Source organism: Sparus aurata, chromosome 21 (genome assembly GCF_900880675.1).
Source record: "Sparus aurata chromosome 21, fSpaAur1.1, whole genome shotgun sequence".
Lineage (NCBI taxonomy): Eukaryota > Metazoa > Chordata > Actinopteri > Spariformes > Sparidae > Sparus > Sparus aurata.
Genome location: NC_044207.1, coordinates 11,668,267 through 11,685,749, shown reverse-complemented (window position 1 = coordinate 11,685,749; position 17,483 = coordinate 11,668,267). Strand labels below are relative to the sequence as shown.

At 43.2% G+C, this 17,483-nt stretch overlaps 2 protein-coding genes across 4 annotated transcripts in view; one reads left to right on the top strand and one right to left on the bottom strand.

Annotated features, from left to right (window-relative positions):
• The first annotated feature begins 357 nt into the window (after positions 1–357).
• Positions 358–9,705, top strand: anxa13l (annexin A13, like). Its single transcript, XM_030403828.1, has 11 exons — positions 358–540; positions 1,303–1,378; positions 3,522–3,616; positions 3,720–3,890; positions 5,045–5,078; positions 5,343–5,422; positions 6,043–6,111; positions 7,262–7,363; positions 7,501–7,576; positions 7,674–7,786; positions 8,358–9,705. The coding sequence occupies exons 1-11, from the start codon at positions 526–528 to the stop codon at positions 8,475–8,477; spliced, it is 951 nt and encodes a 316-aa protein (XP_030259688.1). The 5' UTR covers positions 358–525; the 3' UTR covers positions 8,478–9,705.
• A 3,156-nt stretch (positions 9,706–12,861) lies between these two features.
• The window catches only part of LOC115572266 (uncharacterized), an 11,113-nt gene continuing 6,491 nt past the window's right edge, over positions 12,862–17,483 (bottom strand). For all 3 annotated transcript variants that reach the window (XM_030402175.1, XM_030402177.1, XM_030402174.1), the window contains 3 exons: positions 16,984–17,136; positions 15,760–15,826; positions 12,862–15,591 (listed from right to left, as the gene is read on the bottom strand). In XM_030402175.1, the coding sequence (XP_030258035.1) occupies positions 14,018–15,591; positions 15,760–15,826; positions 16,984–17,136 (1,794 nt within the window). In that variant the 3' untranslated portion in view covers positions 12,862–14,017. The remainder of the gene's footprint in view (positions 15,592–15,759; positions 15,827–16,983; positions 17,137–17,483) is intronic.

Genomic DNA, 17,483 nt, shown 5'->3' with positions numbered 1-17,483 from the left:
ATGTGGCGGACCCTGCCACCTTTCAAGCTCCAAACAGTGTTCTGGGGACCTTATTTTCCTCTGAGAACAACTTGTTTATTCAGCTATGGGAATAAATAAATCTAAATATCTGAGTTCTTATTATTACATAATTAACATTCCAATTATAAAATTCAAAGTTTGAAGCCACATTAGTGCCCCTTTAAGTTCGGTAGAAGAACTTTCAAATGGCCGTTGAGTGAAAGTACTTTGTTAAATTCCAGCAGTGGGCACACATAAGAGAAATAATTAATAATCCAGTTGTCAGAACCGGTCCAACAACTGGTTAATGATCATGTGTTAGGACCCAGCTCCATCCTGCTAAATTAATAAGCGGCAGTGACGTCACCCTGCAGCACCGGACAGGGCTGCCTCCATGCAGGAACAGCCCATCCGACCTGACACGCATCACACACCAGCTGCAGCGCAAACAACACAGCACCGACACCCAAACATACACACACTCTCTCCAGCCCTCATTTGCCACCTTGTAAAAGCGGAACAATCATGGGCAACGCTCAGGTAAGAAAAACGTGTGTTTTCTACAACTTCTCAGCTGTTGTATCAAGTGCATCACAGTGGTGTCGCCGGGATTTTACTTAGAAAACTCTCGTTTCTGTGCTGGACGGTCGGGTTTTTGCGGTGATGTAATTGGGATGTGGAAAAATGAGAAGTCGTGGTGAGCAGCAGGATCACTGAAGCGTCATGATGTAAGTTTATGTCTCTCATCGGGAGACTGTATGCACGAACTGTGTGGACAGTGTGAGCACTGAGAAAGTTGCGCAGTTAACTCGGGCACAGACAGTGAAGCCCTGCCAGGCCCAGCAGCCAGCAGCAGAGATGAGGAATTTCCCAGAAACGCTGATCAATAAGGCCGCATTGTATTAACCGGGGGGTGGTAGAGGAGAGGAGGGGGGATGAGAGGAGAGGAGGGGAGGCTGCACACTTCTGCTGCTGCTGCTGAACCATGACTCAGCTAGCACAGCAGGGCTGCACCCTTTTCCTGCAGGGAGACTCGCTCTGCCCTGGATCTGCTGTAAAACATCCTCTCTGCACTCTTTCACCCGTCTGACCGGAGAGCGTTATGATTACAGCTTCATACTGGTGTTTTTGTTTTTTTTTCTAATTCTTTTTATATCAATTTTATTATAGACTACATTACTTTCTGCAGGCTGCTTTCCCTGGTACAGTCTGTCAGTGACTTGATCCCAGGAAGTACGTTTTGAAGTGGATGATTTTGTAGTTTTTTATGAATGATGTCCATATTGACTTTCTATCCTCTAGCCCACCATAGTCCCATATGAGGACTTTGATGTCACAGCTGATATCAAGGCCATCAGGAAGGCATGTAAAGGTTTAGGTAAGTGTACAGAGTAACAGAGGTTTGGCTAAGTCTTCTAGAAGTTCTTGTATATTCTCTTTCTCTATTTGGATATGATTAAAAGACCTTTTTTGAGTCCCAACTTGTTAAAAAGTGTTGCTTTTGGGATGGCAGCCGACCCGTCCTACAGTCCCGAAGTGAGTTGGGTAATGAGACTCAAACATGAACTTTTCTTACACACAGGACCTGTAAAGCATTCATAGATGAATAACTAAATCAGAAATCAACTGATTTACCTGATATCAAAACGCGACATCTCCACTCCAGAGCGCAGAACACTTTTAGTTTGACAATACACACTCAAGAAATATTGATCTTATCCATCACTGAACAAACAAGCTGGTATAAGGTCCCCAAAACACTGTTTAAAGCTATAAACGTGGCAGGGTCTGCCACATATAAACAAATCAAAACAGTTGTGTGTTGTCCTTTAAGGTCAGTTTAGCCCTTTTAAAGTGACTTAAGTTAATAGTGTGCCAGACATCCTGCAGAAAACTTTGCAGAACATTTCAAGGCAATTTGTCAATAACATCCGTTCACTGGGAGCTGCTGTATATCAGCAATATGTAGCCAACACTTCCTCCTTTTTTGATCTGTTCCATTCTCCATCTTTGCAATCATTTTCTGCTGACATTACAGGTTACAGCCTCACAGAAACGGACTAAACATATTAAAGGAGAACTTTGGTCGATTTAAACATGCAGCTTCATTGCTCAAGCTACCCTTGACTTGCCAGTACCGAAGACGCGAAAACATTTGGTCCAACCATTACAGAGCTCCGTGAACGGAGACTTAGCATTGAACGCTAACAGCATGGGGTCAGAACTTTACACTGTGTTTTAAGCGTCTTAACATGCTCCACATCTCACACCAAAAGTTATGCAACATCAGCAGACACCTTACAACACAGCACTGTAGCGTTTATGACTCACAATGAATAAAAAAGTAGTTAAAACAGTGTGTTTGTGCAAGCAGCTACTTACCTGTTGGTTGACATCCGCGTCTTCCGGTAGCTAGACCAAACTAGTATATCCACCGAGTGTGCACTTAACAGGCTTAACAGGCTATTGTAAGGCTCATGGCTCATGACAGGCTGTAACATGGACATGTACATTATGAACAGAAACACGAAAATGCTGGAATACGTTTCCGTCTCTGCCAGTGAGGGAGTAAGTGCACGCTCGACGGATTGGACTTGGTACTGGCAAGTCAAGGGTAGCTTGAGCAATGAAGCTGCATGTTTAAATCGACTGAAATTCTCCTTTAAGTTTACTTTGCATCACGGTGAATGGCTGGTGTAACAGTGACAGGCATCAACGCACAGTGTCGAACCCTTTCCGTCTCATCTCCTCCGCTGACCTCTGGTAAATGAGGTGATGAATGAGAGGCAGCTACAGCACAGAAATACCCACTAAATTTGAAGAGACATCAAATGAAACAAAATTACATGATTATGAGAATAAGCAAGTTGGCATAAATATGACACAATTTTTATGTCTTGAATGTCTTGAATGGCTCCAGGATGGCCTGTCAGCTATGCATTACTGTATGTTGTCACATGAGGTTCATTCATCGTGAATATAACACAAACACACATATCACAAACGGTGGTTTGACCCAGTTTTAACAGAAATACGTCTTTAAGTCTTGCAGCCATTTCAAAGGTGCAATATGGAGGAAGTGGCCACCGATCTTACTCAAAACAATAGCAGGCAGCCACAGTAACCTGCTAACAGTAGCCTTTAGCTTATTAGCTCAATTAGCAGTGCAGCTAGTGGTCCTGTCTGGGAGCTCGGACGACCAGGGGAATGTGAGTGTTTACATCCTGAGCACAGGAGCTTTGGACCGGGCCTAGATTGTTAGCACGCTAACTTCTGCAACATGATACAGACGTCAAAACAGTTAATTCTTCACGTTCTCTCGATAATTTGGGTTACTTTTCAACTAAAATTCGTACATGTTGCACCTTTTAATAAAAGTTGTGCACAGGTTGATTGGCACGATTCCTACACAGCCTTCAGTCTTTGAAGTGCCTTTTTAGGCGTTGAGCAACGATGTCGTACTTAACTGTATTTGCATGTGAAGTTAACCCTTCGTGTGTGTGCTGATGTGTATTCTCCAGGCACAGATGAAGAGGCCATTATTCAGATCCTGGCCAATCGCTGTGCAGCTCAGCGTGTGGAGATCAAACAGGCCTACTTCGAGAAGTACGATGATGTGAGTACCTGTCTGTCAATACGTTCAATGCGCTGGTATACAAAAACACACACACACGACAACCACACATCACGTCACCTCTGTGTTCACTGTGTTTGCTCAGGAGCTGGAAGAGGTCCTGAAAAAGGAGCTGACCGGTAGTTTTGAGAATGCCACCATGGCTATGTTGGACCCTCCTCAGATCTACTTTGCCAAGGAGCTGAGGAAGGCAATGAAGGGGGCGGGCACAGATGAAGATGTGCTCGTGGAGATCCTGTGCACGGCCACCAATGAGGTCTGTCAATATGGGATATTGTTGTTGTGCAAGCAGCAGGGCCATGATACAGTTAAGGTAAAACGGTATCAAGCCCTTTTCTGGCATGTAGGGCAGTCTATATGGCACTGCAACTTGTTTCTCCACTCAAAGGGCACCTGTGAGGGCACTTTATAATGATTTATTTATCAAAGGGCACCCAAGAGGACGGAGTGCTTATCACGATCATCGGCTTCAGATAGAGTCGGTACTCGCTGCCAGTATATTTTCTATTAATAAACCAAACTGTTGTTCAGTTCAGTGTTTTTTGCTGAAAGCAGCCGCCTGCTGCCGGACATAATGCAGATGGTAGCAGTGGGAATGACCCAAAACAGTAAAGTTTGAGGCTGTAAAACCAAAACTTAATTGAGCTAAAAGATGCTAAACACTCCAAAGATCTGAACTGTTAGACAGTCATTTGATCCATCTCAAATGTTAAGCTCTTTTTCACTCCCTTTGAGTGGGTTTCAGGCTTCACACAGGTGAGCAAACACACTTGTGTTTCGTTGGAACAAAGCCTGCAGCTGTTGAGTAATTGCACACTCAAAGTGTTGCCATTCGTCCCCCTTAATCAGACTGAACGAAAGTTGAGGTGCGTGTTGGAGTGATTGCGCAGGACGTCTCCAGGGAGTTTAATCAGGGTTTGCACATGTGTGATAAGCCACGCCCACTTGCACCCATCAATGTACCACTTCTGATGTTGGTTAATTCATGCGCAACAAAACTGGCAAAATGCTGTCTACTTAGTCTTCAGGTGCATATTATTGGCACTTGTGGCGCCCACCATGGGTCAAATAATCCGGTGAAACTATTCCCGAACTCAGCCTGAAGATGTGTACCAAGATTAAGCTATGGCCATTTTCCTTAACCTTCATTGGTCAATATCTTGAAACCTAAATAAGATATCAACAAGCCTTGTGCCACTTCTGATACGCTTGGTCCAGTAATGATCTAGAGGAATTTTGGTAGCAATCAGGTGTAGGGTTTAAGAGGAGATGTAAGAAATGTGTGTCGAAAAACCGTCATGGCGGTCTTTCACATCAAGTCCACCTATTGTGTCAAGTTTCGTGTTTCTAGTTTATTCCAGCAGCAGCTCCAATATCTCTTATTCTCATCTTTCTTCTGCTTCCTAACAGGACATCTTGAGCTACAAGCAGGCTTACGCCCAGGGTGAGCTTCCTCCCATGCTGACTCATCTAACGGCTACAAAATTGCTGCTCATCTCGTGCTGGAAAGTGTGGTCATTTGCGCAGCACATGGAACAGATAAACACTCCGTTGCACTTATTCATAATGTTGTGGGTGTTTTCACTCTTAAGGAGTGATTCATGCTGAAATGATCCATCGCTGACCACAAGTACAGCAATGTAGATGATCCTCCTCGAGCTCCAGTTTCACAAAATATCCTGAGCTCTTCTTGTGTCTTACCTTCCAGTTCATGAGCGTGAGCTGGACGCAGACATCGAGGATGACACCAGTGGAGATGTGAGGAACTTGCTGATGTCACTGCTGCAGGTAAAAGACTCATCATTTTTTTTGCTTTATTTAACCGTGACAGGCACTAACAGCTCTGACAGTTACAAGGGGCGCTGCAGCACACGAGGCGGCGTGAGTTTCAAGCGCGATTTGATATTGAGGTGGAAGTCATGTATCTGGAGGGAAGCCATAAAGACAAGGACAACAGTACTTGTCCTCCTTTGATAATAGCTGGCAGGATTGTTCTCCACGCTGCGTCTCGCCCACTGAGGCATTCGTCACACATCACATCATTGTCTGGCATGCCTCGGCCTCCATGCCTTCTCCGGCTTTCCAGCGCTCCCACCCATTTTTTTTTCTGCTTCCCCTCTCTTTTCCTTCCCTCAGAAAGAGAAAAGACAAACACATTGTGACTCATGTTCTACAGCGACATTTATCCAGAGAGCTTCAATGGCCTTCACATACTTCCCTCTAATGTGTGGCAGATGATTGTTATCCTGCTAAATGCCAGAGATTATTTTGTAATCCATCGTTTTGACCTTTCCTCCGCTCACAAAATCTTTTTCCCCCACCGCACCGGATGCTTTATCCGTCCACTTAAACCTCTCCTCTCCCTTTTTCTCCCCTCTGCTCTCCTGTACCCTGCTTTCTTTTCACAGGCGAGCAGAGACGAGGGCTATGAAGTGGATGAGGATTTAGCCCAACAGGATGCCACATCTTTGTTTGAGGTACTTTGACAGATGAGATCTGCGCCGCACAGTTTCCTTCGAATTAGAGATCTTATTCATGGTCTGCCCCGAAAATAACATCAGTGTTTGTACGGAAATCTGATCCCAGACTGAGATGGATGGCTGCGAAAATCTCACAAGCACAGGTTTTTATTAAAAATCAGAGCTTGTTTTGGCTTTTGGTAACGCCGTGCTGTGGCATTTCTTACAGTACAGGATTGAGAAACCTTTGTGGAATTTCACTATGTTGTGAAGCTTCATATTTTAGGTTTCACAGTAATACAGTACAGCAATGAATGTGTGCGGGGACGGTGATGTGGCAAGGTCTGCCAAAAATGTTTTACCAACTTCTAACATTCCGTCTTCTATATAAAAAATGACTGATCCTGAGTCGGTTCTTTTAGCACTGTGAGGATTTAGTGAAAATATCCGGCAAACTTTTTGATAGATTGCTGGAGTTGTCATCACTTTGATCAACCCTTAACTTTTCGTCTTGCGCAACCATCAGGTCAAAATTTAAAGGTCAAAGGCTGTTCTTTGCTGAGGGTCAGATGATTGGTTAGATGGTTAGCGTTAGAAAGAATGTCACCGCGTCAGAGCCAATCAGAGACAGAGTTTAGGCAGGTCTTTGAGGAAATATGGTGGGAACAAAATATTGGGCCTATTTGAACAATGGCACGGCATCGTAAAGCCAGTTAGCTGACGTGCTAAAATGGAGATCATGGTAAATGTTATGCCTGCAAAGAACCGCACGTCACAGCGTCTGAGCCCAGCCTCACCGTGACGCGCCTATCTATTTCATAGGTGGAGTTTTTAACTACTAATGTTCACTCTGTTCTGATAGGCAGGAGGGTAGAAGTTGTAAAAATTGGCTTAGGGGTAAAAAGAAATGAGACTTAGCGTTAGCGTTGCTGCCGTCATGAGGTTATATAGTCATCTTTGGAACTCTTTCCATAAAAGAATGACACAGTGTCTTATTTTCGCAGTGCTATCCCTACTTTTCATCAGCCAGGATAACATTGTACTCACCATGTTCCTAGAGCACATGAATTTGAGTACAGGCCCCTTACTGATGGGAATGCTGACCAAAAGTAGCAAGACATAAACTCACAAATGTTGGCATATTATTTCCTGTTTTTGTGCCCGTCAGGCAGGAGAAGGCAGATTTGGCACTGATGAGTCGACCTTCACCTACATCCTGACACACAGGAACTACATGCAGCTTCAGGCCACCTTTAAGGCCTATGAGTCGGTAAGGACACACTGCTTCCTGCCAAGAAAGCGGGTTCTGCAAGATGATTTCCGACTGACCTCTCCTCATTGTAGACATTAAAAGGTGGTCTTGTTATCTTATTGTCCTCTTCTTTTCATTGACTCACTGTCTCGCAGCTTTCAGGCACAGACATTTTGGACACCATTGACTCTGAGGCGACAGGAACTCTCAAGGAGTGCTACATCACTCTGGGTAGGTAACACAGTGACAGGATTGTTCGCGAGCCGTGAAATACATAATCAAAGACAAGTTCTCTTGATAACGCTCGGTGCCTTTTTGTGTTTTGTAGTCCGGTGTGCCAAGAACCCTCAGCTTTATTTTGCCCGACGCCTTAATGCCGCCATGAAGGGAGCGGGCACCGATGAAGACACGCTCATCCGCATCATTGTAGGCCGTTCTGAGGCGAGTCCCTGTCACCACACGGCCAAATGTCTGATCATACATAGTAGCCGCATAGTTATTTAATGAATCGTAGAGATTGCAGATCTTCAAAACCAAATTTCTGCGTTAAAATCCCTCAAGTTAACAATGCATTTCAGTTCAGTTCAACCTCTAACTGAACTCAGTACGCACCAGAGTCTGTGGTTCTCTCTCTTCTTTTCCCCTCTCCTCTCTGTTCATGAAATAAAGTAAGTTTCCCCTCCAGCTCTAGCCAGCAGCCAACATTAACGTAAATAAACACCCGACAATGGAGATCACCTCTGCGGATCAATGCTGCAGTCGGGATGATAAATGAAAATGAATCCACATTTGAATCCCAAAAATTCAAAACTAATTCCTGTGCTCTCCTCCTATTTGTAAACGACTACAAATTAGAGCAGAGTCCAATGTGACTGGTGGTGTTTATTCCTCCACAAGGTTCCGGCTCTGCACCAGGCTGTTTCTAATTCACGACCGTCCATTTCAACAAACAGACGCTAGCAATGAAAGGAGTTTGTCGTGTTGACAGCGGTGTCATGTCGTTCACCCACAGATCGACCTGGAGACCGTGAAGGACATGTACCTGGAGAAATACGACGTCACCCTGAAAGACGCCCTGGATTCCGAGTGCGGTGGAGACTTCAAACGCCTCCTCATCGAGATCCTGCACTGAAACTGTCTCACTCTCACCTCCTTCCCTAAAGGCCTTATTTAACCAACGCAACACCCTCTCTCCTCTGTACCCGCTCATCCTTCCTCCTCTTCTTCTTCACAGTATACTCCTTTCTCACTCATTCGCTCTTTCTATCTTTCATCTTTCTCACGTCTTTTGTCGTCTCACATCTTGGAGACAGTCAGTTGTATTCGCAGCATGGGACCAAAAAGCGATGTATTATCATACGATACAGTGTTTTACACATAAACTTACACTCACAAGCTTTAAATACACTGTTTTGCCAAGAACATCACACCGAGTGGAGACTGCCTTACTGTTTTAACCCAGTACAACCGAGGTGCATTGACTATTTGTTGTCCCGTCGACAGCGTTATTGCAGCATTGTGTAACTAATATGGAAATCGCGCAGCTGAGCGTCACGTTAATGCGTTTATCCAAACCGATGGTCGTCATTCACAATCAGCAGCCTCACAGCCTTTTTTGTATTTCAGCTGCGCTTCACCATTTCAAGCGTATCCCAAAGCTGTAAACACTGAGAGGCTGCCGCTGCTCAACACACACCACGCAGCCTCTTTCATTCCTCGCTTTGTTCCTTTTCGTTTCATCGTCACCCATTAACTCCACCACCGTAAGCCTCAGAGATGCCTTTTCATGGGATGATGGCGACATAATTTCCTTCATGCTGCAACACTCAACACTTAAGTGCCGAATTGTCACGTCTGATCTCTGTTATCTGAATGCTTTGAAGGATTCATTATACTAATGGCAAAAAAAAGGAGACTTATATGAAAAAGCCTGAACTCTTTAAGTACACACTGTTAGGTTTTTGTAGTCACATCCTGAAATGATATCTGGGATTTTTAACTTTGTAGTCTTTTCTTCAATCACAGCTCATGTTTACACACTTTATCAAACAGTTGCTGTTTTTCTGCTATCATTGAATAATAATTAACTTTACCTAGAGTAATATAGTCCTACTTGATAATTGTGTAAAACTTTGAGATCATTGGGTGACGTGTGGCATTGTATCTTAACTGAATCTATTCCCAAATAAGATTACAGTGATCTATATTACTCTTCTAACATTGGTTGTATTGTCAAAGAGCAAATTGATGAATTGAATAATATGAAATAAGTCATTGTTAACATTGTGGTATAGAACGTGGCATATGTATGCAGTGATATAATATATAATAATAAATTTAACCCCACCAAAAAACTAAAATAAAATCATGTTGTGTTCCTTTTATCTCCTGTAGAGGGCAGTATCGCACCAGTAGGATTAAGTCTGCTCTGCTTTTTAGGAATCAATAACTGGACATTGGTGAAATTACAATGAAATGAACAGTTAAGTGTTCATATACTTTCTAATATGTGCAACCTGTCGTGTGCGTTAACATGCATTGTGATATTCTTTGTAATCAAGCTTTTCCTCTGATGGTGAACATACAAATTTACTGGGTTGCTAACCATTTCATAATGTTTGTGTGTCAGTGGCCTGTAATTCAAAGCTATATATAAGTTGCTTTTTTTTTTTTTTTTGTACAACATCCAGCTCCAAACATTATGTCTCACTGCAGAGCACAGAAACCTCTGGGCGAGTTAAAGGCAGAAAGTTCAAAAACAAGCGAGAACTGCTTCCAGATGCACGGACACAGGAGCAGCCGATTTCTCTCTTTATTTTCCCACAGCTTTCTTCTTGTCTTTCTCCCAATCCCTTCCTCCGTGTCTTTTTCTCTTTCTGTTGCCTTGATGTTAAGCTTGTTTCAGTATCGAGGGCAAGGTTTGGAGCGTACCTGCCCTCCGCACATTCCTGCTACCTGTCGTGTACATATGCAGTCTGTGCACCATATGTGGCCCAGTCGTCCCACCATCCACCTCATGCTACACTTTAAATCTGGCAGCCTGTCTACTGTAGACTGTGAGCTCCACACATGCCTGTTAAAGCTGGGGAGTGTACATTCCAAGCATTGTATGGACACGAGTATGAAGTGTTAGAATCACTTTTCAAGACAAGGCAAGTCATATTTTATCTATTTTGCCCGAAATCACGAATAACAGCGCCTTAGGGAGCATTACAATCTGAAGCATCAAGACTCAATATATTGTATTTTGTTAAAGAAATTATGTTATTACAACAAGGATTGATTTTAATAAAAACATATAAGGGACTAGAGGTGCTGGGATGGGGGTCAACCTTTTAACTTTTTAGAACCAAGAGCATAGACAGGGTTTTGATATTTGGACCTTCCACTTTGAAAAAAAAAACGATTTGTTACCGCAAAAACTTTAGTATACTCTCCCTTTAACGAAGCGATAAAACACTTAACATTCCCTTTTTGGACCATCCCCTCTTCCTAACAACTTTCATAAATTTTCCTAAAGGAGCTCTATGTAGTTTTAGGGAAGACATTTTAATGGTGAAAATTCTCATTGACTGGTATGTTTCATGCCTAAACACCTAAATAAACAAACTCTCATGACTGAGTACGCTTAATTTAAACAAACTGATCTTAAAGGACAACACAGTTTCATACTGTTTCACTTTGTTTATATGTGGCAGACCCCGCCACCTTTCTAGCTTCCAGCAGTGTTCTGGGGACCTTATCTTCCTCTGAGAACAGCTGGTTTATTCAGTGGTAGAAACAATAAATATTTCTGAGTTTGTTGTATTACCTGATTAATATTGTAAATATTAAAATTATTTAATAGTTTGAATTTCTTCTTTGGAACTGCTCCTTTTAATAAACATGCAATACTTTACAGATTAGTGGATCTAATTCTCCTTTTAGAATAAATAATGTTGATTCTTATTCTTTTGATCTCATCAAAATATTTTGGAGGCCACAGAAGTGTCTAAGAATCTTCGACCAAATCCTAAAAGTGAACATATGTGCATACAGCCCAGGCGCTAAAGACACACCCATACCTACTGGACACACACATGTGCTGTTGAGGCTGTCTCTCCATCCATCTGTAGCCTATTAACTATCATCCAGTGCTAATGTGTTAGGGCAACTAGTCCTTCCAGACGGAGCCCCACTCTCTATACTGTGGGGCTCTGACCTTTTTCCTTGAGCATTTATCATCCTCAGACCACCATAACTCACCCAGCCAGTCATCCGTCATCCGTCAGCCTGGAGGTGGTTTCAATTTGTCTCATGATATGCTCTCTCTCCGGTCTGTTTGTCAACTTCCAGGTTCGCTTGTTGTCTTTGTTCTTTTTGTCTAGTTTCTCACAAAGGTTCCACATAAAAAGTTAGGCCATGTTCATAAACTGTGCCCATTTTTTATTCACGGTAACAGTCCGGTCAAGTAACCTTGAACTAGAGAGAATCAGAGGACTGAAGTGGGAAATGGTTGAGTCGGCACTCTTTTGATCCAGTAGACTCCATACTGGCACCTTCAAGACACAGGCCTGCATATTAATGGCGCTAATCCCCTAAAAGTCACGATTTATTGAATAATCTATAGCACACACTAACCTCCGGGTCATGACTTCAAAGGCTGAAATAATAACATCAACTGGTCGACTGCTTTTCATAGAACATATGCCCAGGGTCGTAATATGCTTTTTGATCTTGGGCCAAAGCAGAGCAGCACTCTGAGAAAGAGAGGGGATGTTGGTGGACGTGTGTAGGAAGGCCATTAGGAGGTTAACTACCCGCCTAATATAATTTCAACTGTTTAAATTCATGATAAAGGACCTATGTTCTTTGATGTGTAACAGGAAACACCTGGCAGCTTCTGCCAGGAGCAAACACGTACAATTCAGTCTCCATTTTTCTAACTGCGGCAAGAGGGAAAAGCTCATGCAAGCATTAGCCTAACAGACACGAGGTTATATGCACAGAACAATTGCATCTCTGTCATTATAAAAATTGTCATCTGTGATAGGCTATAGCACCCTGATATTGTTTGTATTGATTGTGAATAAGAAAGGAACCTGAAGACAAGACAAATTTGAAGGCTTACGAGTTATTCTTGTATGCTAGTTGTAGCTTTGCCGTGGATACTTAGGCTACTATTGTTAAAGCACAGTTAAATCTAGAACCTGTGTCGTAATAGCTTCTAGCGCTAAAACATTTTAGCATTCAACAGTGTTGAAATGTTTTAGGAACAACAGCACAAGTAGCCAATAGAAGAGTCATAAGTCAACTAACTAGATAAGAAATGCCAGTTAGCATTCACAGCTTTATTGTTCTTAACGTTTGCTAACATTAGCTAACATAAACCACCATACAGCAGGCCAGACCTACTATCCGAAGCCCCTTTGCTCATGGTGTAGACACCAACAATACCCTGGTGCACCGCGCTGCCAGTCCACCACCTGGCTGAGCAAGCACACCAAGCAGAGTCCCTATACAGAGAGAGCCGAGAGTCAAGCAAAACACTTTTATTGCATTAATACAAAACATCAAATATACACTTTATTACATTTTGAGTAAACAGTAACTCTTAAGGCCATTGTATAACAAAATAACATGCTGTCTCCCCAGGATAGTTTAATCAACAGGGCCTTAGCGAAGAACACATGACTCTCTTATGCAGAAAGTGGTCATTAAACAAGGCATGCAGTAGATATTCACATTAGAAAATGGCAGCTAACATTAAACATGTGCTCTTAAAAAAACACACTCCTGGATTAAAACAGCACCAGAGAATCGCTTTTGGCGACAGCAGAAAAATGCTGTAGTCACAGGGGGAGTGACGAAGTCCTTTGGTGTGAATGAATTACATAAATAAAAGACAGACATAGTTAAAGCACATGGAATTTCATGGACGACTCAAGCATGAGAAAAATTGAGTGTATTTGAAGCTGGAGACTGTTCTTAAGGGCCATAGTTTGAACTTTTGCAGAAATCATTACACAATACTAATACTTGCATTCATATTGATGCATAATGCTATGCTTTTTAAAATAAGTCCATACTTAAGCTTTTAAAGTTGTTTTTTTTTTTGTTTTTTTTTTACAAAAGTCTTTAAAAAAAGGCAGCTTAAGTGAATAGTTCAAAGTTTGGGAGATATGCTTGTTAAAGGTAAATGAGAAGATGATGACCAGAAATGGTTAGCTTAGCTTAGTTTTGCTTAGTAGCTACAAAGGCTGGGAAGGGGCTAGCTTGGTATGTAACCACAACTTGGTGCCAATTTGCTTTAAGCACGGATTAGACAAGCAAGATAGAACTGTTCAACATTGAGCTTCACAGGTGCTTAACCTTTAAGTGTAGTTTTTCATGTTTGAATGGAGCACGGTTAGCTGGTTCCAGTCTTTACGCTAAACTAAACTAAACTAAACTAATCTAAACTAAGCTAACAGGCAGCTTAACACTCTTAACACTGAGCAGACATAAGTGAGAGTGATATCTATCTCTTCATCTTATTCTTGGCAAGAAACAAATAAGCATCTTTTCCAACCTGTCTAACTATTCCTTTACAAACAAACCAACAAAATTAGTCCATCATATAAATCGCTCAACATCTGGTCATTTGAACTGGAAACCATATCAAGAAACAACTCAATAAAGTTTTGTTTTATGTTATGCTGCCACCCAGAGGACTGACACTCCACTTCCTGAGTGGTGGCTGATCTGGTTTACCCGTCCACGTACACAGTCAAGTATGAAGAACACCGCTGTGCCATTATGAACCTGGAAGGATGCCCGCAGGCTCACTCTGGCCCAGTGGCTGCCCTCAGTCATCTGACCACTCACTTGTTGGGCCAGAAGGACAGGTCGTGCTCCCTCTGCGTCCCGGTCTCCTCCTGACCCTTCTGGATCACTTCGCCTTAGAAGAGTCACCTTGACCAGGTTGCAGGAGTGAATAAGTTTGAGATCCAGAGCCACACTGGCAGTGCCACTCTCCTTGAAGACAAAATCTCGTCTCTGATCTGTGGATCCCTTCCCTAGCAGCTCCATCTGGGACACCTGGGTGCTGGTCTGGCGGAAGAACAGAGGCTTGTTTCGGACTGCTCCTGAGGGAAGGCCTGTGTGAGATATCGAGGCAGACAAAGAGGAAGAGATTGCAGCCGGGACCCAAACCAAGCTGAGGGTGCTGATGCCTGTTTCATCGCCAAAGAAACGTACGTTGCACTGAGCAGGAGAGAGGATCTCAAAGGCTAGTGTGTCCCCAGGGTCAACTTTAGAGGCTCCAGACAGAGATATGGATGTGTCTCGATAGTGCACGCCTGGTTTGAAGGTACGACACAGCTCCATGCCAGTTCCATTATGGTTGAGGTATGCCAATATTTGGAAGCCCTCGCTCACACACGCCTGGCCCATAGAGTACAATGCCTGCTGGAATACAAAACGTACCGTGCCACTCTCGGCAAAACGGATCCCGCGGCCGTCATGAGTCAGCCCCACCACATAAGGGTCAGATGTGGAGGTGGTGCGGAAAACTGGGCGATAGGTTGTATGGTAGTGTGCAGACACCATAGCCTGTGCTGTCATGGCAACCGCCCCAGTGTCATGTGAGAGCCAGAGGAGACTGAGCGAAGCTGCTGAAGGATTGTACAGCTGCAGACCTTCACTGCTTTGGTTACAGTGCTGGTTGGCACTCCGGAGTAAGAGGGAGATGATGTGACCTGGTGCCACCTCTGCTACCCCACTGATGCTCACGCTCTGTAGCGACCTTACGTCCTGCTGCTCGATTCGTACACCACTGAGGTCACGACTTTCAGAGCCGTCCGTGTTGTTCATTCGCAGACACACCTGGATGAAACTACGACAGCCGTGAGTCACTGAGAGATTGTCATCCAGCCAGATCAGGCCGTGCTGCCGAAGCACCAGGTGCCCGTCTTCAGGGGCCACCAGACTTGCATCGCCTTTCCCTTGGAGGTGAAGCTGCACGCTAGGGAAGGCGTGAGCAAGGATGTGGCCTTTTGCGCCAGGCAGACTTGCATCTCCAGCCCAGGCAAGAGAGAGGGCACTGTCACCAGCAGCAGGGCCAGAGCACATGGCGTCTGAGGTGGAGGTACAAGGTGAAGCTATGGGCTCACCATCGCATTCATTACAGGCCTGACACTCATCCATGTCTGAGTTGTAGAAGTAGCCATGGCTGCACATTCCAGAGGTGGCATCTCGTTCTGTCATGCCCTGACACCTGAATCCACCTGATGACGGGGTAAAAAGTATTTCAGTGTCTGAAGCACAGCCTTTTACAAGAAATAATCAGTCAGAAGTTCAACAAATGGAGGAAGTGTGGGACTGTCGGTAATTTCTAGTTGATAAGTTGTAAACAGTGCAGGCAATATTTAGAAAAGGATCTCAGAAATTCCTACCTGGAGTATTGAGACACTTCTGTGGATCTCCACACAGATCAGTTATTTCAAGACATTCATCTCTGTCCTGTAATGATGAATAAATCGACACTTTGAATCCATTTTAAACAAATTATTTATAGTTTCTTCAGAGCAAAACGTACTAACTTGCTAACTTACTGCTAACATACAGTACATTCATTTTGGCTGTTTGTTTTAGTGTGTTTAACTTTACGTTTAATCACACTCACAGACTTCCTCATTCTGTCCCAGAAGATACAGCTACCAAATGAAATGTATACACATGTCAAACAAAATATGTATTTTTAGTTATTTTTTAGGGCCTTTTCATGGCTTTATTGATACAGCTGCTCAGAGATGGCTGTAAACATGAAGCAAGGGGCTGCACGTTGGACTCGAAGCCTGGGCCACTGCAGTGAGGACAAGGCATCTGTACATGGGAAGCCTGCTCCACCAATTGAGACAGTGTGTGCCCCAATTTATATACATTTTAATGCAGAATTATTACCTTTATCTTTAAATGAGCTACAATTATACTTGACTAATTGTAAAATATGACTACTTGAAGTAAAATTGCTCCTTGTGGGGAACCCACAGAAATCTCTACAGAGCAGTTTTATATCTTTCAGTTTTGGTTTGGTTTTCTGGCCAACAACTGCCTGCAGCAGCAGGTGGCAGATGTTAACAGCAAAACGTTTCCAGTAAAGCATTTAGCACCTAAAGAGCAAGAGGAGTGAATGTAGAGTGTAGAGTGAAGACCACAAACAGAGCTAAAACACAGTGATGCTTGGACTTTCAGACGGTGGCCAGAAATTCTAAAGTTATCCTGTAACTGTTACTTCAAACAGGCAACTGCTTTCAAAGACGTATGTGATATCAACCTTAAAGTTGATAGCATGACTGTGTTGAGCTCATAACTTGTTTCTGCAGTCCTCAATCAGCCAAAAAATCTGTTATTGCAGGATTGACTGTGTGATTAACAGGTCATAGAAGGAGTTCAAATTTAAGCCTGGTAGCTTTCTTGTCCTGTCTCCAGCTGCTTCTTGTTTCCTTTGGTCTTTTTATGTCCATTATGACAATTCTACATTTGATAGTAGTTGGTGGTGAAACACTGAATATTTATTAACATTTGCTATAACCACCAGCACAAACTATGCTTTTTCTTCTGTGCTTTGAGTTGGAATGTTGTCTTTGGGCACACTATAAAAAGACAGTAGTGCTTACCTGGCAGATTCTGTCTGCGTGGATTGAACACTGGGCGACCAGGAAGAAGCCTGCAGGACAGATGGTACACTTCTCACAGCGAGGCTGACCGCTGCTGAAGCCGCAGTACTCGTCAGGACCACAACTTCCACAGGCAATCAGGGAGCGACCCACCTGATGGCATCAAACATGTCAGTGTGATAATCCGACATGAACATCATAGTCAGGTCTGCATATCATATGAACATAGTAATGTCATATATTGCTGATATCAACTTTACTTTTTCCAGGCAATTTAATATATGTTGGTCGAAGAATGATGGAACATTAGAGCAGAAGTTATTGTATGCAAGATTCAAGGTATTAATGTAAGAACTTGGGTGATTAAAACTAAATATCCAGCATTGAAATTTTTACTTTAAAGGTGCACTGTGTGATTATGGGGAAGAAATTTTAATTGACTGATTTTCATGCCTAAACAAACTGAATGAACAAACTCACTTTGTTTTAGTGACTGAATA

Excerpts from the sequence above, each read along its gene's own strand:
- anxa13l (XM_030403828.1), top strand. Across the intron at positions 3,891-5,044 it reads TGTGCACGGCCACCAATGAG|GACATCTTGAGCTACAAGCA; the intron begins GTCTGTCAATAT and ends GCTTCCTAACAG. Across the intron at positions 6,112-7,261 it reads ATGCCACATCTTTGTTTGAG|GCAGGAGAAGGCAGATTTGG; the intron begins GTACTTTGACAG and ends TGTGCCCGTCAG.